The 20710-nt window shown below is 36.9% G+C and overlaps 1 protein-coding gene across 2 annotated transcripts in view; it reads right to left on the reverse strand.

Annotated features, from left to right (window-relative positions):
- Positions 1-3830: 3830 nt before the first annotated feature.
- Positions 3831-20710, reverse strand: part of lztfl1 (leucine zipper transcription factor-like 1) — a 29318-nt gene continuing 12438 nt past the window's right edge. Inside the window, exons 4-11 of one of the 2 annotated variants that reach the window (XM_046833430.1) lie at positions 12713-12770; positions 12155-12226; positions 11943-12008; positions 7231-7308; positions 6782-6958; positions 6214-6317; positions 5881-5961; positions 3831-4111 (exon numbers count right to left, since the gene is read on the reverse strand). In XM_046833430.1, the coding sequence (XP_046689386.1) occupies positions 5925-5961; positions 6214-6317; positions 6782-6958; positions 7231-7308; positions 11943-12008; positions 12155-12226; positions 12713-12770 (592 nt within the window). In that variant the 3' untranslated portion in view covers positions 3831-4111; positions 5881-5924. The remainder of the gene's footprint in view (positions 4112-5880; positions 5962-6213; positions 6318-6781; positions 6959-7230; positions 7309-11942; positions 12009-12154; positions 12227-12712; positions 12771-20710) is intronic. The other variant, XM_046833431.1, reaches the window with a different exon arrangement.

Here is a 20710-nt window from a genome sequence, read left to right on the forward strand (position 1 = left end):
ATTTCAATAAGCAAATCACCTTCTTTGAAACACAAAGGAATACCCTGCACTTACTACACATTACATATGCTTTGCTGTTACAACCAGATCTGTGACTCCTGGATGCATGTGCTTCAACCACCTTTTTTGGAAGATGGATCCTGCCATAGTGTCTCAGAGCTGCATTTGGCTGTGGTCTCCGCTTTGGACGTAGAGAAGTGTAGTCATCTTCACTCACTGAACATTCCTTCTTGGCCCCAAGTGAATAACTGTTTATCAAATAGCATTTTTATTTCAGTGTGAAAAAGTGTTTGCCCCTTCCTTATTTATTTATTTATTTTTGCATGTTTGTCACACTTTAATGTTTTAGATTATCAAACTAGTTTAAATATTAGTAAAAGATAACACAAGTGAACACAACATGCAGTTTTTAAATGAAGGTTTTATTATTGAGGGAAAACAAAATCCAAAACATGGCCTTGTGTTAAAATGTTTGCCCCTCTGTTAAAACTGTGGTTTATTACACCCGAGTTCAATTTCTCTAGCCACCCCCAGGCCTGATTACTGCCAAACCTGTTCACCATCAATAGATCTCTTTAATAGGACTTGCCTGACAAAGTGAAGTAGACCATTCTCAAAAGCTAGACATCATGCTGAGATTCAAAAAAATTCAGAAACAAACGAGAAAGTAAGTAATTGAGATCGATCAGTCTGGAAAAATATATCAAGCCATTTCTGAAGCTTTGGGACTGACAAATGGCAAAAACATGGAACGATCCAGAACCTTTTCAGAAGTGGCCAGCCGACCAAAATTTCCCCACAAGCACAGCGACGACTCATCCAAGAGATCACAAAAGACCCCACAACAACATTCAAAGAACTGCAGGCCTCACTTGCCTCAGTTAAGGTCAGTGTTCATGACTCCACCATAAGGAAGCGACTGGGCAAAAATGGTCTGCATGGCAGAGTTCTAAGATAAAAACCACTCTGAGCAAAAAGAACATAAAGGCTACTCTCAGTTTTGCCAGAAAACATCTTGAAGATACCCAATACTTTGGGGAAAATACTCTGTGGACTGATGAGACAGAAGTTTAACTTTTTGGAAGGTGTGTGTCCCATTACATTTGATGTAAAACTAACACCGCATTTCAGAAAAAAAAACATTATACCAACAGTAAAATATGGTGGTGGTAGTGTGATGGTCTGGGGCTGTTTTGCTGTTTCAGGACCTGGAAGACTTGCTGTGATAAATGGAACCATGAATTCAGCTGTTTACCAAAAAACCCTGAAGGAGAACGTCCGACCATCTGTTCGTGACCTCAAGCTGAAGCAAACTTGGGTTCTGCAGCAGGACAATGATCTAAAACACACCGGCAAGTCCACCTCTGAATGGCTGAAGAAAAACATAATGAAGACTTTGGAGTGGCCTAGTCAAAGTCCTGATCTGAATCCTGTTGAGAGGCTGCATAGACGAGTGAACCAAAATTCCTCCACAGCGCTGTAACAGACTCATTGCAAGTTATCGCACACTTGATTGCAGTTGTTGCTGCTAAGGGTGGCCGAACCAGTTATTAGGTTAAGGGGGCAAACACTTTCCACACAGGGCCATGTAGTTTTGGATTTTGTTTTCCCTCAATAATAAAAACCTTCATTTAAAAACTGCATGTTGTGTTCACTTGTTTTATCTTTTACTAATATTTAAATTAGTTTGATAATTTGAAACATTAAAGTGTGACAAACATGCAAAAAAAAAATCAGGAAGGGGCAAACACTTTTTCACACAACTGTACATTTTGTCTTTCTTAAATCAACTACTGTGTGTGTCTTGAGGCTTAATGTGCAGTGAATGCTATGACTGCTGGCTTGTTGTCAAGCTTAATAACGAAGGATTGGTCTGACCACCATTTCAAATGCCCCCCTTTCTTTCCTTTTTATGGTCTGATCACCTATAATATTTCACTCCTTTGGAATTTTGTTCTTCATGAGTGTTCCAATTCCTGTGAGCCAATTCTCAATCAGGGTGAATGATGGAAGGTCACCTAGGTCAACAGTTGTAAAGAACTGGTCAAAGAACAGGTGCGTTCCTCAGGGAATGAACTCTGCCAAATAAAGAACAGCTCGTTCTCCAATGCCCATTATTAAAATAAAGTCATATCATTTCTGTGTAAATGTTTAAAGAAATATATTTAAAATACTAAGACAAGGTGCCTTAGCTTGCCCTGTCTGAATCTCATTCTCCGAAAAAAAAAAAACCGAGTCATCAACATCTGCCTCAAACACTCAAGCATCTTAATCATCCTTACCAGACAACTCAATATCTCAATATAAACAATTTGCAGTAAAATTCTCTGTGCCTCTGACAACTTAATACAAAATGTCCACCATTTTTTAAACACTTAATCAATTAAAAATGTAAGTGGTTTTCAGAGTTTCATATAAAATATAACATTTCAAGAGAAATTTGCTCAATGAAAATGATACTTCTTTCCATAAAATGTCCTTGTGATGATGGATGCCATTTTCTTTAAGTAGCAAGAGGAAGTTCCCAAAACCATACCCCTACAAATTTGGTATCATTCAAAAGTTCAAAAACAAAAACAGTGAATTCAGTAGTATATATTTTGCTAGAGTGTAATACTTCTACCCCTTTGAGAAAATTCTTTTATTCTGTTGATACTTTTGAAAAGGTTTTTACTTAAGTAAATCCAAATTTAGTCTTAAAAGAATTCAGTAGTATGCTGGAGGTGGAAGATATTCAAGCTCACATATAGACAAATTTGAACTGTGTGTAGTCAGAAAGATTCAGGTTGTTTTTGCACCTTAATCAGCAACTTATATACATAATTTACCGTTTAAAACAAGGTCCTACCTTAGTGACACACTGTGTGTGTATATATATATATACATACATACATACATACATACACATACAGTATATGCCTTTCAGCATGTCACTAAGGTAGGACCTTGTTTTAAACGTTAAATTATGTATATAAGTTGCTGATAAAGGTGCAAAAACAACCTGACTCTTGTCCCCCCTAACTCAAGAGTGAAATGTCCCTATTGTACATACATGTTTGTTTGTTTGTTTGTTTGTTTATTTATTTATTTATTTATTATTTCAAGACTAATGGTGTTAACTAGTGATTTGAGTGCTTGAGTGTCCAGTGAAAGAACATCACTGGAAAATATTATGTCTATATTGTCTCACATTGTATTGTCTTGTATAGTTTTATTTATTTTTGTATTTTGAGAGTCACTAACAGCTGGAATCTAATTCTTTGTGTGTGTCAACACATTCGGCCAATAAACCTGATACTGGGAGATCAGGAAAACCTTAAACAAACTCAATCCCAAACTATTTGGCAACTTATACACAATGCTCGCCAGAGAACAATCCACATAATTTCACTTCCGCACCCACATTACTTGCAAGATTTGGCTCCTGTGGACTTCTCAAAACTTTTTGATAACACCTATACATACACACACGCACATTATATGTTCTGGCTAGTCCCTCTAATAAACTCATTTCTAATCCTGTCCATCCTCGTCACCCTCATCGAAAACCTTAACATCTTCAGCTCTGCTACCTCCAGCTCCACCTCCTGTCTTTTACTCAATGCCACTGTCTCTAATCCATACAACATCCATACAACATTTCATCCCCCTTCTCTCCAGTGCATAGCTCCACCCCTTCAGGCTCTTCTCAACCTACTCCCTACTCTCACCACAAATAACAATATCATCCACAAACATCATAGTCCATGGAGACTCCTGTCTGAAATTCTATAGATATGCAAACCAGGACAGATATGGAAAAAACAATAACAAAATGCTCAGAATGTGACTACTGATGATATTAAAACTATCTTTATTCAGAGCCTTTTGGCATTCATCATACTACACAATGAATTGCAGAGTTAAATACACACACACACACACACACACACACATATATATATATATATATATATATATATATATATATATATATATATATGTTGTACTAGGTACATAAACAAGATGACATACTGAGAGACACAGAATATGAATTACCAAGTGGGAGCCATAAAGCGCCCTCTCACAAGCCATTTTCTATGATTCAGGATTTCAATCATCAGACTCATATCTGTGGAGGAAGCACAGAAGAATATGATATATTTGATTACAATCATGATCTCAATTATCAGAATAATATTTTTGTAGGTTTAACAACCCTGATCGAAAAAGAAAGAAAAAACAAATATGCAAGCAGAAGTGACAAAGTTGCACATGTAAATGCTTTTGCAGCTCTAATTTAACTAACTTGAAATTGCTGTGTTTTTGGAGCTTTAAACATTAAATCTTACAGATAACCAGAAAATAGCTTAATTTTTTTTAAACCTAAAGAAAAGCACAACACGTATTTTCCTATCATGTTGTTTTTGCTATCACTAGTCCTGCACAATATTAATGAAAAAAGAATAAATGAAAAACTGTACTGTAGCTGATGATTTAATTCAGTTCAATTCAAAAGGGAACCCAACCTCCTCTGGGTGGCACGGAATGTCTATTCATGATGATGTCTTTACATGAAAAGCCTAAATATCCATGAAGTTACTGAGCAACTTAAGAACTATGAAGATGGCTTTGGACTGTAATTCATTTAAACAGTCTGCTTATGACTGCAGTTTGCATAAAAAGTTCCACATTTACGCACCTATCACTGAAAAGCACACCTCAACATTGATAAAACTATAATAAATAATCATTTCTTTATTGAATACATTTCTTAACTGAATAAAAACATGAAAAGCAACAAACAAATAATAGATGACTCTTATATACTATAGTACCGCTAGCAGGGAGTTTCTGTTATGCTACATTTAAAAAACATTGCATTTAAACAATCCAAACTAAGAAAAACAGAAATAGTGAACAATATAATTATGTATCACTTTGCAGTAACAAAAGTAAATTAGGCAATTAGCACACCTCTAGCCTTCGTGTGACACTCAGTGACACTCAGTTTTAATGTTATTGATTAGTTGATAATATAAACATTGAAAGAGACCCTGATGTTGCACATTAGGCCATTAGTTTAAGCTATGCACGATGCAATAAAATGTTTCAATTGTCTTCTTTCATTTTACACACTTTCCAAAAAACTTAAAATACGATATATATGAACTGACTACTGTGAAGTTATACAAAATCATTGCTCTGATCTTCTACACATCAATGGATTATTAGATATATTTAAGATTGTTATTTTCTTTTTGTAAAATGACTATCACAATATAATTTTTAACTGTTAGGCCCAAAACCTGCAAGGAACCTCCACCATGCTTCATTGCTGCCTGCAAACACTCATTACTGTACTGCTCTTCTGCCCTTCAGCAAACAACTTGCCTCCTAGTACAGTCTAATATTCAAAATTTTGACTTATCAGTTCAGAGCACCTGGTGCCATTTTTCTGTACCCTAATCCCTATGTTTTCATGCTTGGTTTGAGTCATGTTTCCACATCAGTGATATGGCTTTTTAGCCACAATTGTTCAATTTTAATACAATTTCTGGCCAGATTTCTTTACACAAATTTACCACTGGTTTCTGACAGTTCTTTGCTGAAGTGACTGTTGGACATCTTCTGACATTGAAGGGAAGTTAGCATGATGTGTCTAATCTGCTATATTAAGTTTCATTGGCTGAACACTGCATCTATAGTCCTTAACATTGCTAAATGTTTTGTGCGTCTTCAAAATAGCTTGAATAGCATATCTTAAAATCACAGTTTGCTTAGACATTTTTACCTGCGAGAAACCTTGCTGATGCACTATGCAAAAAACCTTGTGTCTTGTTGCTGACCTCAGTCTTGCCATGGTGTATGACTTGTGACATAAAACTTCCACACCCTCACCTTAGTAGCAGAGTTTGTCTGTTTCTCAGCCAGTTTTAAACCTTCTATTTTTCTGTTCCAGTTAAATGACTGTGCTTCAACCTAGATATGAAATTGATGAGAATTTAGCACCTGCATGATATAATTGGTTAATTATACACCTCACACTGATCCTGAAAAAGCCAAAGGGTAGTCATACCAAAAATGTATTTGTTTTAGATTTTTCTTCTGTTCAGTCACTTTGCATTTTGTAAATTGATAAAAAAAAAAAAACCCAAACAAACAAAAAACTATAAATGTGCATTTTCATGGATGATTACTTAAATATATATTAAATATTAAAGTAGACCTGACCTTTGCAGTCTTTTCCTGAGGTCCTTAATCTGGTCATTCTTCTTACCCAGAATCTCTTTCATGTTCCGATATGCAGCTGTCTGTTGAAACTTCTTATCTAGTTCCTAAATAAACAAACACATTTATGCATTTTGTGACACAACCATATTTTTATCCCTATAACCATCTTTTAACTAAAATTTAGTTATTTTATATATATATATATATATATATATATATATATATATATATATATATATATATATATAAAATAACTAAAATTGTACATAACTATATGCTTTGAGACAGTGTCAGATGGTGCTATACTAAATCTGCTACTTATGATTGTATTGCACCTTGCAGAAATAACTTCTTGCAGAAATACTTTGAGTGTGCAAGCAACACTGCAAGTGAGTGCAATATATGAGTGTATATATGAGTGCCACCTTGTGTAAGCATAGTTAACAGCATGTATAAATCTTCCTTAAAAATACATCGAAGTGAGATTTCAAATTAAATAAAAAATCTGTATTTTAATAATAATTATAGAGCTTCAATGTTGTACACTAGAAACATTCAAAATGAATACCTTCTCAGCAAGGGCAAGCTGATCTTGAACACGGAGCAGCTCATGTTTAGCGGACACCAGGCTGTTTTGTAGTTCCTTTTGTGATGCAGAACTGGTGCTGAGTGTCTTCTCAAAATTAATCTGCATGGCTGCCACAGTGTCCTCCAGTCTAGAAATCTCCTTATCTTGCATGGCATGCTGAAGTACAATCAAAATGTGCCTTTATAAAATGTATGGGGTTTTATTATGTTATATCCAATTTGTAGGTAAAATAAAACTTTAAATTCTATATTTGATTCTGTAAGTTTTATAACATGTCTGTAAAGCTTAAGTAATAAATAGCTAAATTCTAATAGTGACAAAACCTTAAATATCATGTCTAGTTATCCAATCACAGAACATAAATAAAGTTTGCTTGGGCAAACCATAGAGGTTGGGGAAACACATCTTAGGGTGCCATACAGACTAACCTGCTGATCTCCCTGCATTTTCTGAAGATCAGTCAGGGCCCTCTCAGCCTCACACTTCTCATCTAGGGCATTCATGGCCTGCAACACAACAGCAGCATTTAAAAAATGTGGTATGTTTGCTCCAGGTATGCTACCATATAAAAGATGGCATTTTAAATAACAAATCAGCAAATAAATCACAGCAAAAAAATAGTCATAATAAGAGCACATGTCTGATGAAATACATCAGAGCTAAACAAATTATGTTTCATTGAGAGCCATATCAAAAGGGTATGCCTTGCATGTATGTACTGTATGTATGCATGAGTGATAAGTTAATTACAGTTATTTTTGACATGCAGGTGCATCACAAAAAATAATAATAATTATATATATATATATATATATATATATATATATATATATATATATATATATATATATATACAGTGAGGAATATAAGTATTTGAACACCCTGCTATTTTGCAAGTTCTCCCACTTAGAAATCATGGAGGGGTCTGAAATTCTCATCGTAGGTGCATGTCCACTGTGAGAGACATAATCTCAAAAAAATGATTTTTTTAACTATTTATTTGTATGATACAGCTGCAAATAATTATTTGAACACCTGAGAAAGTCAATGTTAATATTTGGTACAGTAGCCTTTGTTTGCAAGAGGTCGAACGTTTCCTGTAGTTTTTCACCAGGTTTGCACACACTGCAGGAGGGATTTTGGCCCACTCCTCCACACAGATCTTCTCTAGAGCAGGACAAGGCTGGAGATCACTCGGTCATGCTGAATGAGTTACAATAAATGACTGGAAGCTTTAAAAGGAGCGTGGTGCTTGACGTCATTGTTATTTCTCTGTTAACTATATTGTAGTCATCATTACTTTGCACAAAAAGGAATTCATAGGCAAGGGGTAAAATTGGGGTAAAGTCCTTTTCTCTGATGAATTCTCTTTCCGATTGTTTGGAGCATCAGAAAAAAAGCTTGTCAGGAGAAGAAAAGGTGAGCACTACCATCAGTCCTGTGTCATGCCAACAGTAAAGCATCCTGAGACCATTCATGTGTGGGCTTGCTTCTCAGACAAGGAAGTGGTCTCACTCACAATTTTGCATAAGAACACAGCAATGAAATAAGAATGGCACAAAAACATCCTCCGAAAGCAACTTTTCCCAACTATCCAAGAACAGTTTGGCGATGAACAATGCCTTGTTTCTGCTTGATGGAGCACCTTTCCATAAAGCAAAAGTGATAACTAAGTGGCTTAGGGGAAAAACATCGTACGTGTACGATTAGACACGCAACACTAAACAAAGTGCGGTTGGCTTAACCATGTATTTTCAAGATGCGGCTGGCTTAACCGCATTCTTGTGCTGCCGCTGTCTTGTTCATTTCATAGGGCCCTAACACACTTTCCAGCGGGGTGTTGTTTGTGCTGCGTCTGACGCAGCAAAACCGAACCAATTCCAAATTACAGATGACACTGTGCCTTTCTTGGGAAGGAGTTCTTCTCTGCTTGCTGCCATGTTGTTTGTGTATCTCTATGGCAAACGCGCGGGGGGAGGGCTGAGTTCGTTCGAAACTATGGAAGCCCAGAGGGGAGGGTCGGCGGACATCAAAGAGAAACCCAATTTTTATTAAAACAGATCGATGTAAACTACACATTCGAGTTAATCGATAAAATCGATTTATCGCCCAGCCCTAACAGACAGACAGCTTAATCTAGTCATTGCATAGCACAGGCACAAAGGATTTGCAGTCTACAATCTACCAGAAGTAGAAGTGCACATAAAGAAAAAAGATGTTATAAAAGCAACCTGGGCTTGAATAACATCTGCCACCTCTATGCCACACTGCATAAATGGAATAATTTATGCTAAAGAAGTGCCTAAATTAACATACATTTCAGAACGTGAACATTTATCTATTGTAAATCCTTTCTTGATTGTTCTAAGGAAATACTTATATTTTAGCTTTAATCTTCAAAATGAAAATATTAAATGTGTTATCAATTAAGAATATATTCAAGCTTCAATTCTTGAATTAAATTATGAAAGAAAATTTAAAATAATTAATTCAACTCAAGAGACCTGCAACAAGACTAGCTATGACAGCATACCTGAAAGGGAAAACCAAAAAAAACAGACATAAGGGATCTCTGAGATATAAGACAGCCCACCACGTCACCATAAAAAAATCAGTGTATACCTAAGAGTAATGAGATGACATCCAAACATCCCAGTTCATGAAAACACTCTATATACATGATACTTCCTTTACAAAAGGCTTGTTTATTTTCAACTTAGACTTAAACGCTTTGACTGCGTCTGAGTCCTGAACACTAATGGGAAGGCTGTTCCATAACTGTGGGGCTTTGTAAGAGAAAGCTCTGTCCCTTAATGCAGTTTTCACTATTTGAGGTACTAACAAATATCCTGCAACTGATAGAAATAGGCACAGTGGATCACAATCGACCAAAAGTTCACCCAGGGAGTGCGGCAAAAGACCATTCAGTGCTTTATATGTCAGCAGTAGTAATCTATAATGAATGTGAGATTTATTAGGAGCCAATGTAGATTGAATATTACAGGTGTGACGTGGTCATATTTTCTAGTACTGAAATCTTGCTGCTGCATTCTGGACTAAACGGAGATTATTTATGCACTTACTAGAACATTCAGACATTACAATAGTCCAACCTAGATGTACCAAAAGCATGAACTACTATGTCTGCATCATGTAATGACATCATATTTCTAATTTCAGCAATATTAAGACTCGATCGATAATTACATCAGGGTCTTTCACTGTTGAAAGTGGTAAGACAAAGACCATCCAAATATACTATGTTATCAGAAACCCTACTTCTAACTGCATGTGGTCCTAGAAAACGTAATTCCGGATTATAAGAATTTAACAGAAGGTTAACAAATGTTCATCTGTGTGGGCATGTTAATCTCATATAACACCACACAGAGAAGACCCCAAGGGTGGTGGTACATAGCTGATTATATGGTTTGCCCAAGCACAAAAACAGGTAAATCCAGGGAGAGCTGATGTTTTCTTTCTATGAAACATGAGGGGAACCAGGAACTATCTAAGGTCCTGCTACAGCACCTCAATAGGTTTCAGGTTAGGATGCTGACCAGGCCACTCCAAAACCTTCATTTTGTATCTTTTGACTTGTTCAGATGTGGTTTGTTCAGAACACTGTCTTGCTGCATCAACCAAGTGCTCCTACTTTCTAAAACATAACGGGAAATTCTCCTTCAGGTTTCATCAATTATGGCAAGCCACCCAGGTCCTGGAGCAGCAACGCACCATCACACTATCATCGGCATGTTTGTTTTTATTGTGGAATGTTGTTTTAGCTGTACTTTTAAGAATGTCCAATGTTAGACATTTTCCAAATCATACAACTGCAATTGTAAAATCTGACCATATCTTAGGTAAGCAAAGCCCACAGTTTTTTAGATATTCATATGGGTTCTTTTGTTGCCACTCTGGATGGATCTTTTAGAAATTTTGATGGGTTGTCCACTTTTGGAAATACACTTTTCCAAGTTTTCTTCATTTGGAAATAATAGCTCTATCTGTAGTTTGTTGGATATTAAAGCAGCATTAATGACTATTTTAGTATTATGCTAGCTTAAAGAGCTTAAAGAAAATGCTGATCAAGAAGAGAACCCTCTCAACAAGGAACAACTATGTCAAACACATTCAGTTAGGGCATTAGCTAAGTGAAATGGCTGAACCAATAGATAACACCCAGTGTGAAGATCTAACAACAACAACAACAAAAAACTGTCTACTCAAAAAGCAAGTCCTTTTGACAATCTTAAAGAGGATATATGTTTGACTAAAATAAATGAAAAACTGCAATCACCCATTTTCTTGCCTGCATTATTTTGTTATTTGCTATTATTATTAATCACAAGACCTATGGTTAGTATAACCAAAATGTTTAGAATATTTGTGTTCATTCAATAATTTCCTATGAGAAGAAAACAAGGACATTTAAGTAAAATATTGTTGCCAGCACTTTTTAATGTTTGCGACTACAAGTTTTATTCACAGTTTAAGAAAAATCCCCAAATTACCTGAATAACGACAACATGGACTGCTTAATGTCATAAGTGAAGAATACAGTTCACACCCCCACCCCTAAGAGGTCAGACCAGATAGAAAGGAGTAAAACACAAAGGAAAAAGGGAGTCTGTATCAATCAACAACTTCGAGGGAATCCTCACCCCTTGACAACACGAGGAGATTCACTTGTCTAGAACCACCTCATGCTCATTAAATGCTTTCCTGCAAACTATCCACTCTATTCACCAATCTGATTGGTCTCCAATCTGTCAAAAAAACTGACCAGACATAGAAATGCAAGCTGGACTTCTCCACATTTTTGCTCTTCTAAAACAAAGCAATGGATAAATTAGTGGGTGATAATTAGTTCAGGACATGGTCCAGCATAAATTGATAGAAGCTTAGGATTTTAGTTGTTCCCTGTTTAAATTGATTCTGACCAAATTGTATTTGTGTGCACCTTGGTGTGTTTGTGCTAAAGCAGATATGTGTATAAGTGTAAATAAAAAAAGTTTTTTTTTTTTTTTTGTCTTTAAGTGCAGTGTTTGTGCTTTAAAATTTCAATTAAATAAATTGTTTTCTCCCAGAATTTCCAGGTGACAAATATACAAAAATACAAGTACTTCATTCTTTTTACCTGACTTTCCAATATTCTGACTCTAGCTTTCAGTTTATCATTCTCTTCTTGTAGTCTGGCAATTTCCTGATAAAGAAAACAGGAACCATAATCAAGACATATGCAGTTTATCATTTTCAACAATATATACAAGTAAATTAATGGTTAGGTGTGCTTACTATTAAATTCAATGTAAAATATTTTGTGCATTAATATCAGGAAAATCACTTTACCTTGTTAAGCAGTTCTGACACTCCTCCCTCATTCAGTGGGGCTAACTTGGGTTTATTGGATTCCTGATTTACCTTAAAAACAATCACATGGACACCCTTCATTCAAACAAGATACTGTGTATGCACATCATTTAACAATGGGCCTACTGTATTTTAAAGAACAATTTATGAACAAATAGGAGTCCCATTTACAAGTATCATATATCATTAATATATTTAATCAATCTTTAGTTTTTAAAATAAATAAAAGTATATTGGTAATAATTTAATTCATTTTTAGTGTATTTATGCAAGTGTTATTATTACGTAAGAAATTATGTAAAAAATTTATTCAACCATTCATTTTATCACCACATGAATCCTACAGTGTCACGTCACTTAAAGCAAACTATGTCTTCACCGAACAAAAACAGTCAGTTGATGATTGACGATTTCAACATGTTCTGCATTTCAAGATGTGTTGCATGTTGCCTGAGAAGATGCCAGAAGTGACAGGTCGCATGCTAACCTAATAAAAAATAGGAAGCCTGAAAGGAAGTGGAGTCAAAATTTACCAACCTTGCTGCCGGATTTGAAATCAGTCTTTTCAAATGCTGCTACTTGTTCCAGTAATTCTCTGTGGGAGTCACAAAGAGAAAAGATCGCAGGTTAAAAATGTTTGACTTCATACATTATTACTTGCATATTCCATATAGGTTACAGCTAACATTTTATTTCACTTTGTAACCTTTGAAAGTACATTTATACATCCCTTTAATAAACAGCAATATACGGTACCTCTAATAAACTAGTTTCTAATCCTTTCCATCCTCGTTACTCCCAATAAAAATCTCAACATCTTCAGCTCTGCTACTTCCAGCTCCATCTCCTGTCTTTTACACAATGCCACTGTCTCTAAACCAGGGGTCACCAACGTGGTGCCCGCGGGCACCAGGTCGCCCCGCAAGGACCACATGAGTCGCCCGCGAGTCTTTTCCAAAAATAGCTGTTTCCTACCTTGTTAAATCATTGTTAATAATTATTGTGAGAAATCATTAACATGTGTGTCTTCACATAGATCAGGGGTGTCAAACTCAGTGTCAAATACGGCCCGATGTACAATTATATCCGGCCCGTGAGATGATTTTATATAGATCTATTATTATTATTGTTATTAATGGCCCGGCGATATGAAGCGCTGATAACACAAACTACAGATCCCATAGCGCAGCGCTTCAGCTGCCTTACCGAATGCTAGGCTACCTGGGAACATTCCAGCGTCAATCAAGTGGAGCTTCTGTTGATGTATTTAACCCTATTGTACAGTTATTGTGAAGCCCCTTACAATGGCGAAGATAAAAGTGGATTCTCAAAACCGATGGGATTCTGAGTATATGTTTACTGACACTGCCGGTAAACACGTGTGTTTTATTTGTGGAGCAAATGTGGCTGTAATTAAGGAATTAAATCTACGACAAAACTATGAGACAAAACATCAGGAGAAGCTGAAAAACCTGAATGCAGAGCAGAATATACAGAAAGTAGAAGAGTTAAAGAAGAATCTGACATTTCAGCAGACATTTTTCACCAGAGCAAAATCACAAAGTGAAGCCGGTGTGAAAGCAGAGGAGAAATCAGTCACATCAGCTGGTTATTTACCCAGGGAGAGTTTCTGAAGAGCTGCATGATGAAGCTGTGAGATGTCTGGTGTTTGACAGGAGATATTTTTATGGAGAGCAAAATATTTTAGGTTATTTAAAGTTTAGGATAATTTTTTTTCAAATGGCAGAAGAGCAAAGAAATCTGATTGTTTTGATTTGTTGTTATTTAAAGGTTTACCTAAAAACACAATTTTTATTGATTTGCTCAGGATTTTTTTTCGCAGCATGTCCATATTTCTAACTTGTATAACTTTGACAGGATATATTTTTATGGAGAGCTATTTATTTAAAGTTAAATTGATTTATTCTGGAATAATATTCTTGTCTGTTTTTATACATATTTATGTTCAAAAAACATTGTTTTAGTGTGCTCAATAAATGTTTATCCTGTTCGGCCCACAACCTAAAGAGTGCTTTGAGTTCCCCCCCCCCTGTGCAATTGAGTTTGACACCCCTGATCTAGATAAATATCATTAATTATTAATAAAAACATATAATTAAAGGTAAATTGAGCAAATTTGTTATTTCAGAAGTGTGTATCAAACTAGTAGCCCTTCACATTAGTCGGTACCCAAGAAGTAGCTCTCTGTGTCAAATAGGTTGGTGACCCCTGCTCTAAACCATACAACATCGCAGGTCTCACCACAGTCCTATAAACTTTCTCTTTCACTCTTGCAGAGACTCTTCTATTACAAATCCCTCCTGCCACTCTTCTCCACCCACTCCACCCTGCCTGCACTCTTTTCTTTACTTCTCTAACACACTCTCCATTACTTTGCACTGTTGACCCCAGGTACCCGAACGCCCGTACTAATACTGACTTCATTCCCCTTCTCTCCAGCACCTCAACCTGCTCCCTACTCTCACCACAAATTACAATATCATCCGCAAACATCATAGTCCACGGAGACTACTGTCTGACCTCGTCCACCCACCTGTCCATCACCACTGCAAACAGGAAAGGGTTTAGAGCCAATCCTTGATGCAATCCAACCTCCACCTTGAACCAGTCTGTCGTTCCTACTGCACACTTCATTGCTGTCACACGCCCTCATACATGTCCTGCACCACCCTCACATACTTCTCTGCCACACCTGACTTCCTCATACAATACCACAACTCCTCTCTTGGCACCCTGTCGTACGCTTTCTATAAAGCAACAAACATACAATGCAACTCATTCTGACCTTCTCTATACTTCTTCATCAACATTCTCAAAGCAAATAAGGCATCTGTGGTGCTCTTCCTCGGCATAAAACCATACTGTTGCTCACAGATGGTCACCTCTTCTCTCAGCCTGGCTTCCACTACTCTTTCCCATAACTTCATGGTGCGACTGATCAACTTAATTCCCCTGTAGTTATCGCATGCTTCTACTGGTATGTCATCTCGTCCAAACGACTTTCCACTCTTCATCCTTTTAATCGCTGCTTACTTCCTCCTTACTAATCCTATCCACTTTCTGCTTCACCATCTCCACATTATTCAACCTTCTCTCTCTCTCTCTCTCTCTCTCTCTCTCTCTCTCATTTTCCTCGTTGATCAGCTGCTCAAAATAACCCCCTTAACCTTCTCAACACACTCTTCACTTTTACCTCTTACACCTCCATCTCCATCCTTTATTGCTCTAACCCAGCTCGATCTCTCTGCCTGGCCAATCTGTACAATTTTTTTTCAACTTCCATAGTGTCCCACTTCTCATACAGCTCCTCATATGCCTTTTATTTAGCTGTTGCCACATTCTTCTTCACCTGCTGTCGCATCTCCTTGTACTACTTCCTACTTTTCTCGTCTCTTTGCCAATTCCAATTATGATATCTGTTACTGAGATGCACAAAAAATAATAAAAATTCATGCTCAGATTGTACCGATCTAAAATCACAAAGAAAGATGTAAACAAATAAGGTAGACAGCAGTCTGGACATATTTAAGCAACCACTACGGGTTTAAGTGCATTAAGTCAAGACCATTATTATGACCCTACAATAATTTGATGCTTCTGAAAAAGAGTAACATGTTTACTACAACCACAGGAAATTTCTTCCAACATGGTTGGGATTATTATTTTTTTTTTTTTGTGAAATATATTTATTAATTTTTTAACATTACAAAAAAATTTTTATCAAACAAAAGAACTTTCAAGGACTTAAACTTTTTAAGAAAAAGCAAATATACTAAAGGAAATTTACTAAGTGAGCTTTCAATATCAAACCACACTGCTCTGGGCCCTCTATGTACCCAGTCAGAAATATAACGCAAGTAAACACTTAACTGATATCTCCGTATATCTGGGAGGTCAAGACCTCCCACTGAAGATGGAAGCATTAAAGTTGAAAGTTTTATACGTGTTTTTTTTTTTTAGCCCATATAAAAGAACTAAACCAACAATTCAATTTCCTAATAGTTTTATGTGTAAAACTTATTGGAATCATTTGAATGGGGTAAAGTAATCTTATATATATATATATATATATATATATATATATATATATATATACACACACACACACACACACACACACACACACACACACACACACACACAAAATGGAACCTCAATACTTGCGACTTTTCATTTGGAACTGGACTAAGAGTAACTCGTGAAAAATCTGATATTTGGCAAGAAGCCACGAGAAGTGGCTCAAAAGTTTTTAAAACAGAGTTTCTACTAATTAATTACGTAATTTTTATTTTATTATTGTATTCTTTTTTTAAAGTAGTAAATAAAACATTTGACAAGTAATTTACAATTTCTGTTGAGTTTACAGTACAGTACATCTACAATTCCCCTAGAAAAAAGAACCATCAAAAGAAGAGAGTCAAAACCTCGCAAATTTTTGTTACTCACGAGGGGTCATTAAACATCACCCCCACGAGTATCGAGGTTGCACTGTATATATACCTAATTTCATCGTAACATTTAGGCCTGGCCTACAGAAAATAACAATTTATGTTTAATTTATCTCATATTCTGTGTCGCACATTAACATGATTTTTTTGTTTTCCAGAACATAAATAATAATTGCATAATAAGAAAAAAAAATCGCAATTATTTTCCAAAAGCGTTCAGCCTTACTGGACAGTCTGTAGTGCTCCTTAGTGATTTCAGATGCACCTAAACATGTGCCAGAGATTCTCAACTGGATTTAGGTCTTGGGAATTTGAGGACCAGTCACTGCCATCAATGCCTTTGTCGTCCAAAAACTGCCTATACACTTTGGCTACATGAGAGGGTAGGGTTCTGGAAGAGCTCCTCCCCTTCCTCCTTGCACAAAGGAGCAGATACCCATCCTGCTGCTGGGTTGTTGCCCTTTTATGGCCTTGTCCCGCTCTCATCACGTATCCCATCTCCCAGTATCTCTATCTCAGTATCTTTGTCATATGATTTTCAAAAGACTAATTGCTATCTAAAATATCACCTATATTACAAAAAACAGCCTTCTTCCACCTTAGAAATATTGCTAGGCTAAGAAACATGTTGTCTATATCTGATGCAGAGAAGCTCATCCATGCATTCATGACTTCCAGACTGGACTATTGTAATCCATTACTAGGTGGTTGTCCTGCATTAATAATAAACAAGCTACTGTTCAGAATGCAGCAGCCAGAGTTCTCACAAGGTAGAGAAAATATGACCATATAACCCCAATCTTATCATTCCTACACTGGCTACAAGTTTTGAATCAACTACAAACTAATACTACTTACTTACAAAACACTAAATGGTTTGGCTTCCATGTATCTTTCCAGTCTTCTAACACACTACATCACGCTCTTTGAGATCTCAAAACTCCAGACTTCTAGTTGTTCCTAGAATAATAAAGTCCACTAATAGTGGTAGAACAGTCTCACATTTACAGTCCCTGACAAGTCTCGTCGCTTATCTATTTTGTAGAAACACCTGCTATTAACCTGACTTTTAATTAATCAATTGGTGTTAGAAATAGCTCATATGAAAAGCTAAAACCCTCCCAAATGATGTTTAATGCACTGAAATAAATTAGTTTCACTGAAAAAAGATTTATCATTTAATCAAGACAGTAAGGTCAAATTTTGGCAAGACAAAAGTTCGTCGCCTATATAGAAATTTAACAAATTTACTGCAAATACAAAAATATGTCAGCAAATTAATTAGTGGTGCTGTGAGATCCAAATTTAATATCTTGTATGACTTCCATGAGCTTGAAAAACTGCATCCATGCGGTTTGGCAAGGATTCATACAATTTATTGATGAAATCATCAGGAATAGCAAAGAAAGCAGTCTTGCATGCCTCCCAGAGTTCATCAATATTCTTTGGTTTCGTCTTCCATGCTTCCTCTTTCATCCTACCCCACATATGCTCAATGATGTTTATGTCTGGTGACTGGGCTGGCCAATCCTGGAGCATCTTGATCTTCTTCGCCTTGAGGAACTTTGATGTGGAGATGGAAGTATGCGATGGAGCCCCATCCTGCTGTAGAATTTGGCCTCTTTTATAGTTGGATATATAAGAGGTAGCTAAAATTTCTTGATATTTTAGACTATTGATGTTGCCTTCCACCCTGAAGATCTCTCCCACACCCAAACTTCACTGTTTTCTGGGTAAATCTCGGATCCATGTGGGTTTCAGTAGGTCTCCTGCAATATTTGCGGGGACTGTGGTGTAATTCAACAGAAGATTTATCTGAAAAATCCACCTTCTGCCACTTTTCCAGCGTCCATCCTTTTAGCAGGCTGGGGCCTTGGCAAATGCCACACGATTTTTCAATTGTCTTTTGTTTAGTGCTGGCTTCTGGGCACTGATTCGACCATGGAGGCCATTTCGAGACAGAATCCGACAAACTGTTCTGGTTGACATAGGGACTTCAGGTGAGCAGGTCTCGTGGAGCTCTGCTGCAGTGGAAAATGGGCTGGTCTTGGATTTTCGAGCCAACAAACGGTCCTCTCGAGCAGTTGTCTTGCGGGGGTCAGCCTGACCTGGGCTTGTCAAAAACGTCTACAGTCTCTTCAAATCTTTTTTTTATCATCTGTACTTGACACTGAGACACATTGAAGGTGTCTGCTACATCAGCAGTGGATCTGGTCTTCAGCCTCTTGATAATCAAAACTTTAGTCTCAGGTTGAATTTTAGGCATGTTTGCAGAGGTCTAGTTGCAGTTGATGTGAAGGTCTAGTGTACTGGGGTTCTTTTTATACACAACTGAGACATAATTGATCCATTATTAGTCACAGGTGAAGCTCATATGACAAGGCAAAAATTTACTCAATGGGATTTACCAAGCTGTGAATATTAGAATACTTTTTGACAGTGGCGTTTATTACAAAAGCTGTTGGGATAAAAATGAGCCATTTCTTGTAAAAAAAAAAAAATCTTGATTAGAAATATATTTCATCAGCACTTCAGGTCAATTTGTACACAAGCGACAAGACTTTTGTCAGCTCCTAAACTTTGGAATAGTCTTCCTGATGAGGCTCAGACATACTCTTCCAGTTTAAGTGCAGATTAAAGATGTATCTTTTTATTAGTCCTACACATATTACACATCACATATCATAACCTGCTCCAGTACATCTGATCACATGCACATTATCAACTTGTGCTTGATAATATTATGAACAGCAGCTACGCTTATTCTCTCCACTGCTTCTCTCTTTACCCATCCCAAGGCATTCTGAGGTTGCGCCAGCTCCAGTCACGTCCGACCTCAAGATGATTATGGACCTTTAAAGAAATAGATGCCGACCCCGCAAACATCCCGAACCATCTAGAGACGTACCAGCACCCTTTAGATCCCACTTCATGTGGAGTTTTGATATTGGACCCCTTTGAGTGTTTAAAGGCTCTGGCAGGGAGAAGCTGGTGTTGGATCTATGATAATCTCAGATGTTGAGCTATTTTATGAGTTGCTCAGTAGCTCCTGGTTCCATAACATCAACTGACGATATAAGACTGTAGAAAAGGACATTATAATCTCACACTCTAGGGGTGGCCAACCCGCGGCTCGCGAGCCGCATGCGGCTCTTTGGCTGGTTTCATGCCGCTCTTACGTTCATATCGAAGTTTGTGTTTTTTTTTTAATGTGCGTGTTTGCTTCGCTTGAGTTTAATACGTATTTTTAAGACTTAAATTATCTTGCCCCTGCCCGCACTGGGAAATTTTGCGGTATATTCATCTTACGCGCATGCGCATTTGACGAAAATACCGTATTGAACTCAAGCGAAGTGAACACGCACATAAAAAAACACACAAACAAAGTCTGTGTTTTCTACCCTGAAACATGTGAAATCAAAGCATCGATCTGTTCTGACTGACACCCATGTGAAAGAATTGCTTCGAGTGGCAACAACGGAATACAAGCCAGATTTGAAGGGGATTGTTCAAGGCAAGGAATGCCAAAAGTCCCACTAAGTAACATGCATAGTAAAAGAAAAACGCTATTGTAAATTATTATATATTTTTGTTTGTGGACTTGGTTAAACTAAGAGTTTGTGTGTGCGAGACAATGCACACAATGTTCATTGTTGAAAATGACTGTCCTGTGGTCTTAAAACTGTAGGAGTCAATTTCTGTCATTATGTTGGTGTGTGACATTTACAATAAATCTGGCTGAGCAGAGGGGGGTGTGTGTGTGTGTGTGTGTGTGTGTGTGTGTGTGTGTGTGTGTGTGTGTGTTAGAGGAAGGGATGGGTGAAGTTCATGTGTGCCTATGTGTATGATGTGGCTCTTTGCGGTAACACAGTAAAAAAAAATGACCTCTCGGTCTCTGACTGATTGGCCACCCCTGCTCTAGGGCTCATGTTAGTTTTCACTCTCTGGTGTTTTGTTTTGTAGACTTGGTTTGTAGACTATTTGTTTTGTAGACTAAGACTATAATCACACACTTGATATCAACCATATGAGGATGGGTTTCCCTTCTGAGTCTGGTTCCTCTCAA

Source organism: Silurus meridionalis, chromosome 21 (genome assembly GCF_014805685.1).
Source record: "Silurus meridionalis isolate SWU-2019-XX chromosome 21, ASM1480568v1, whole genome shotgun sequence".
In the NCBI taxonomy this organism is placed as follows: Eukaryota; Metazoa; Chordata; class Actinopteri; order Siluriformes; family Siluridae; genus Silurus; species Silurus meridionalis.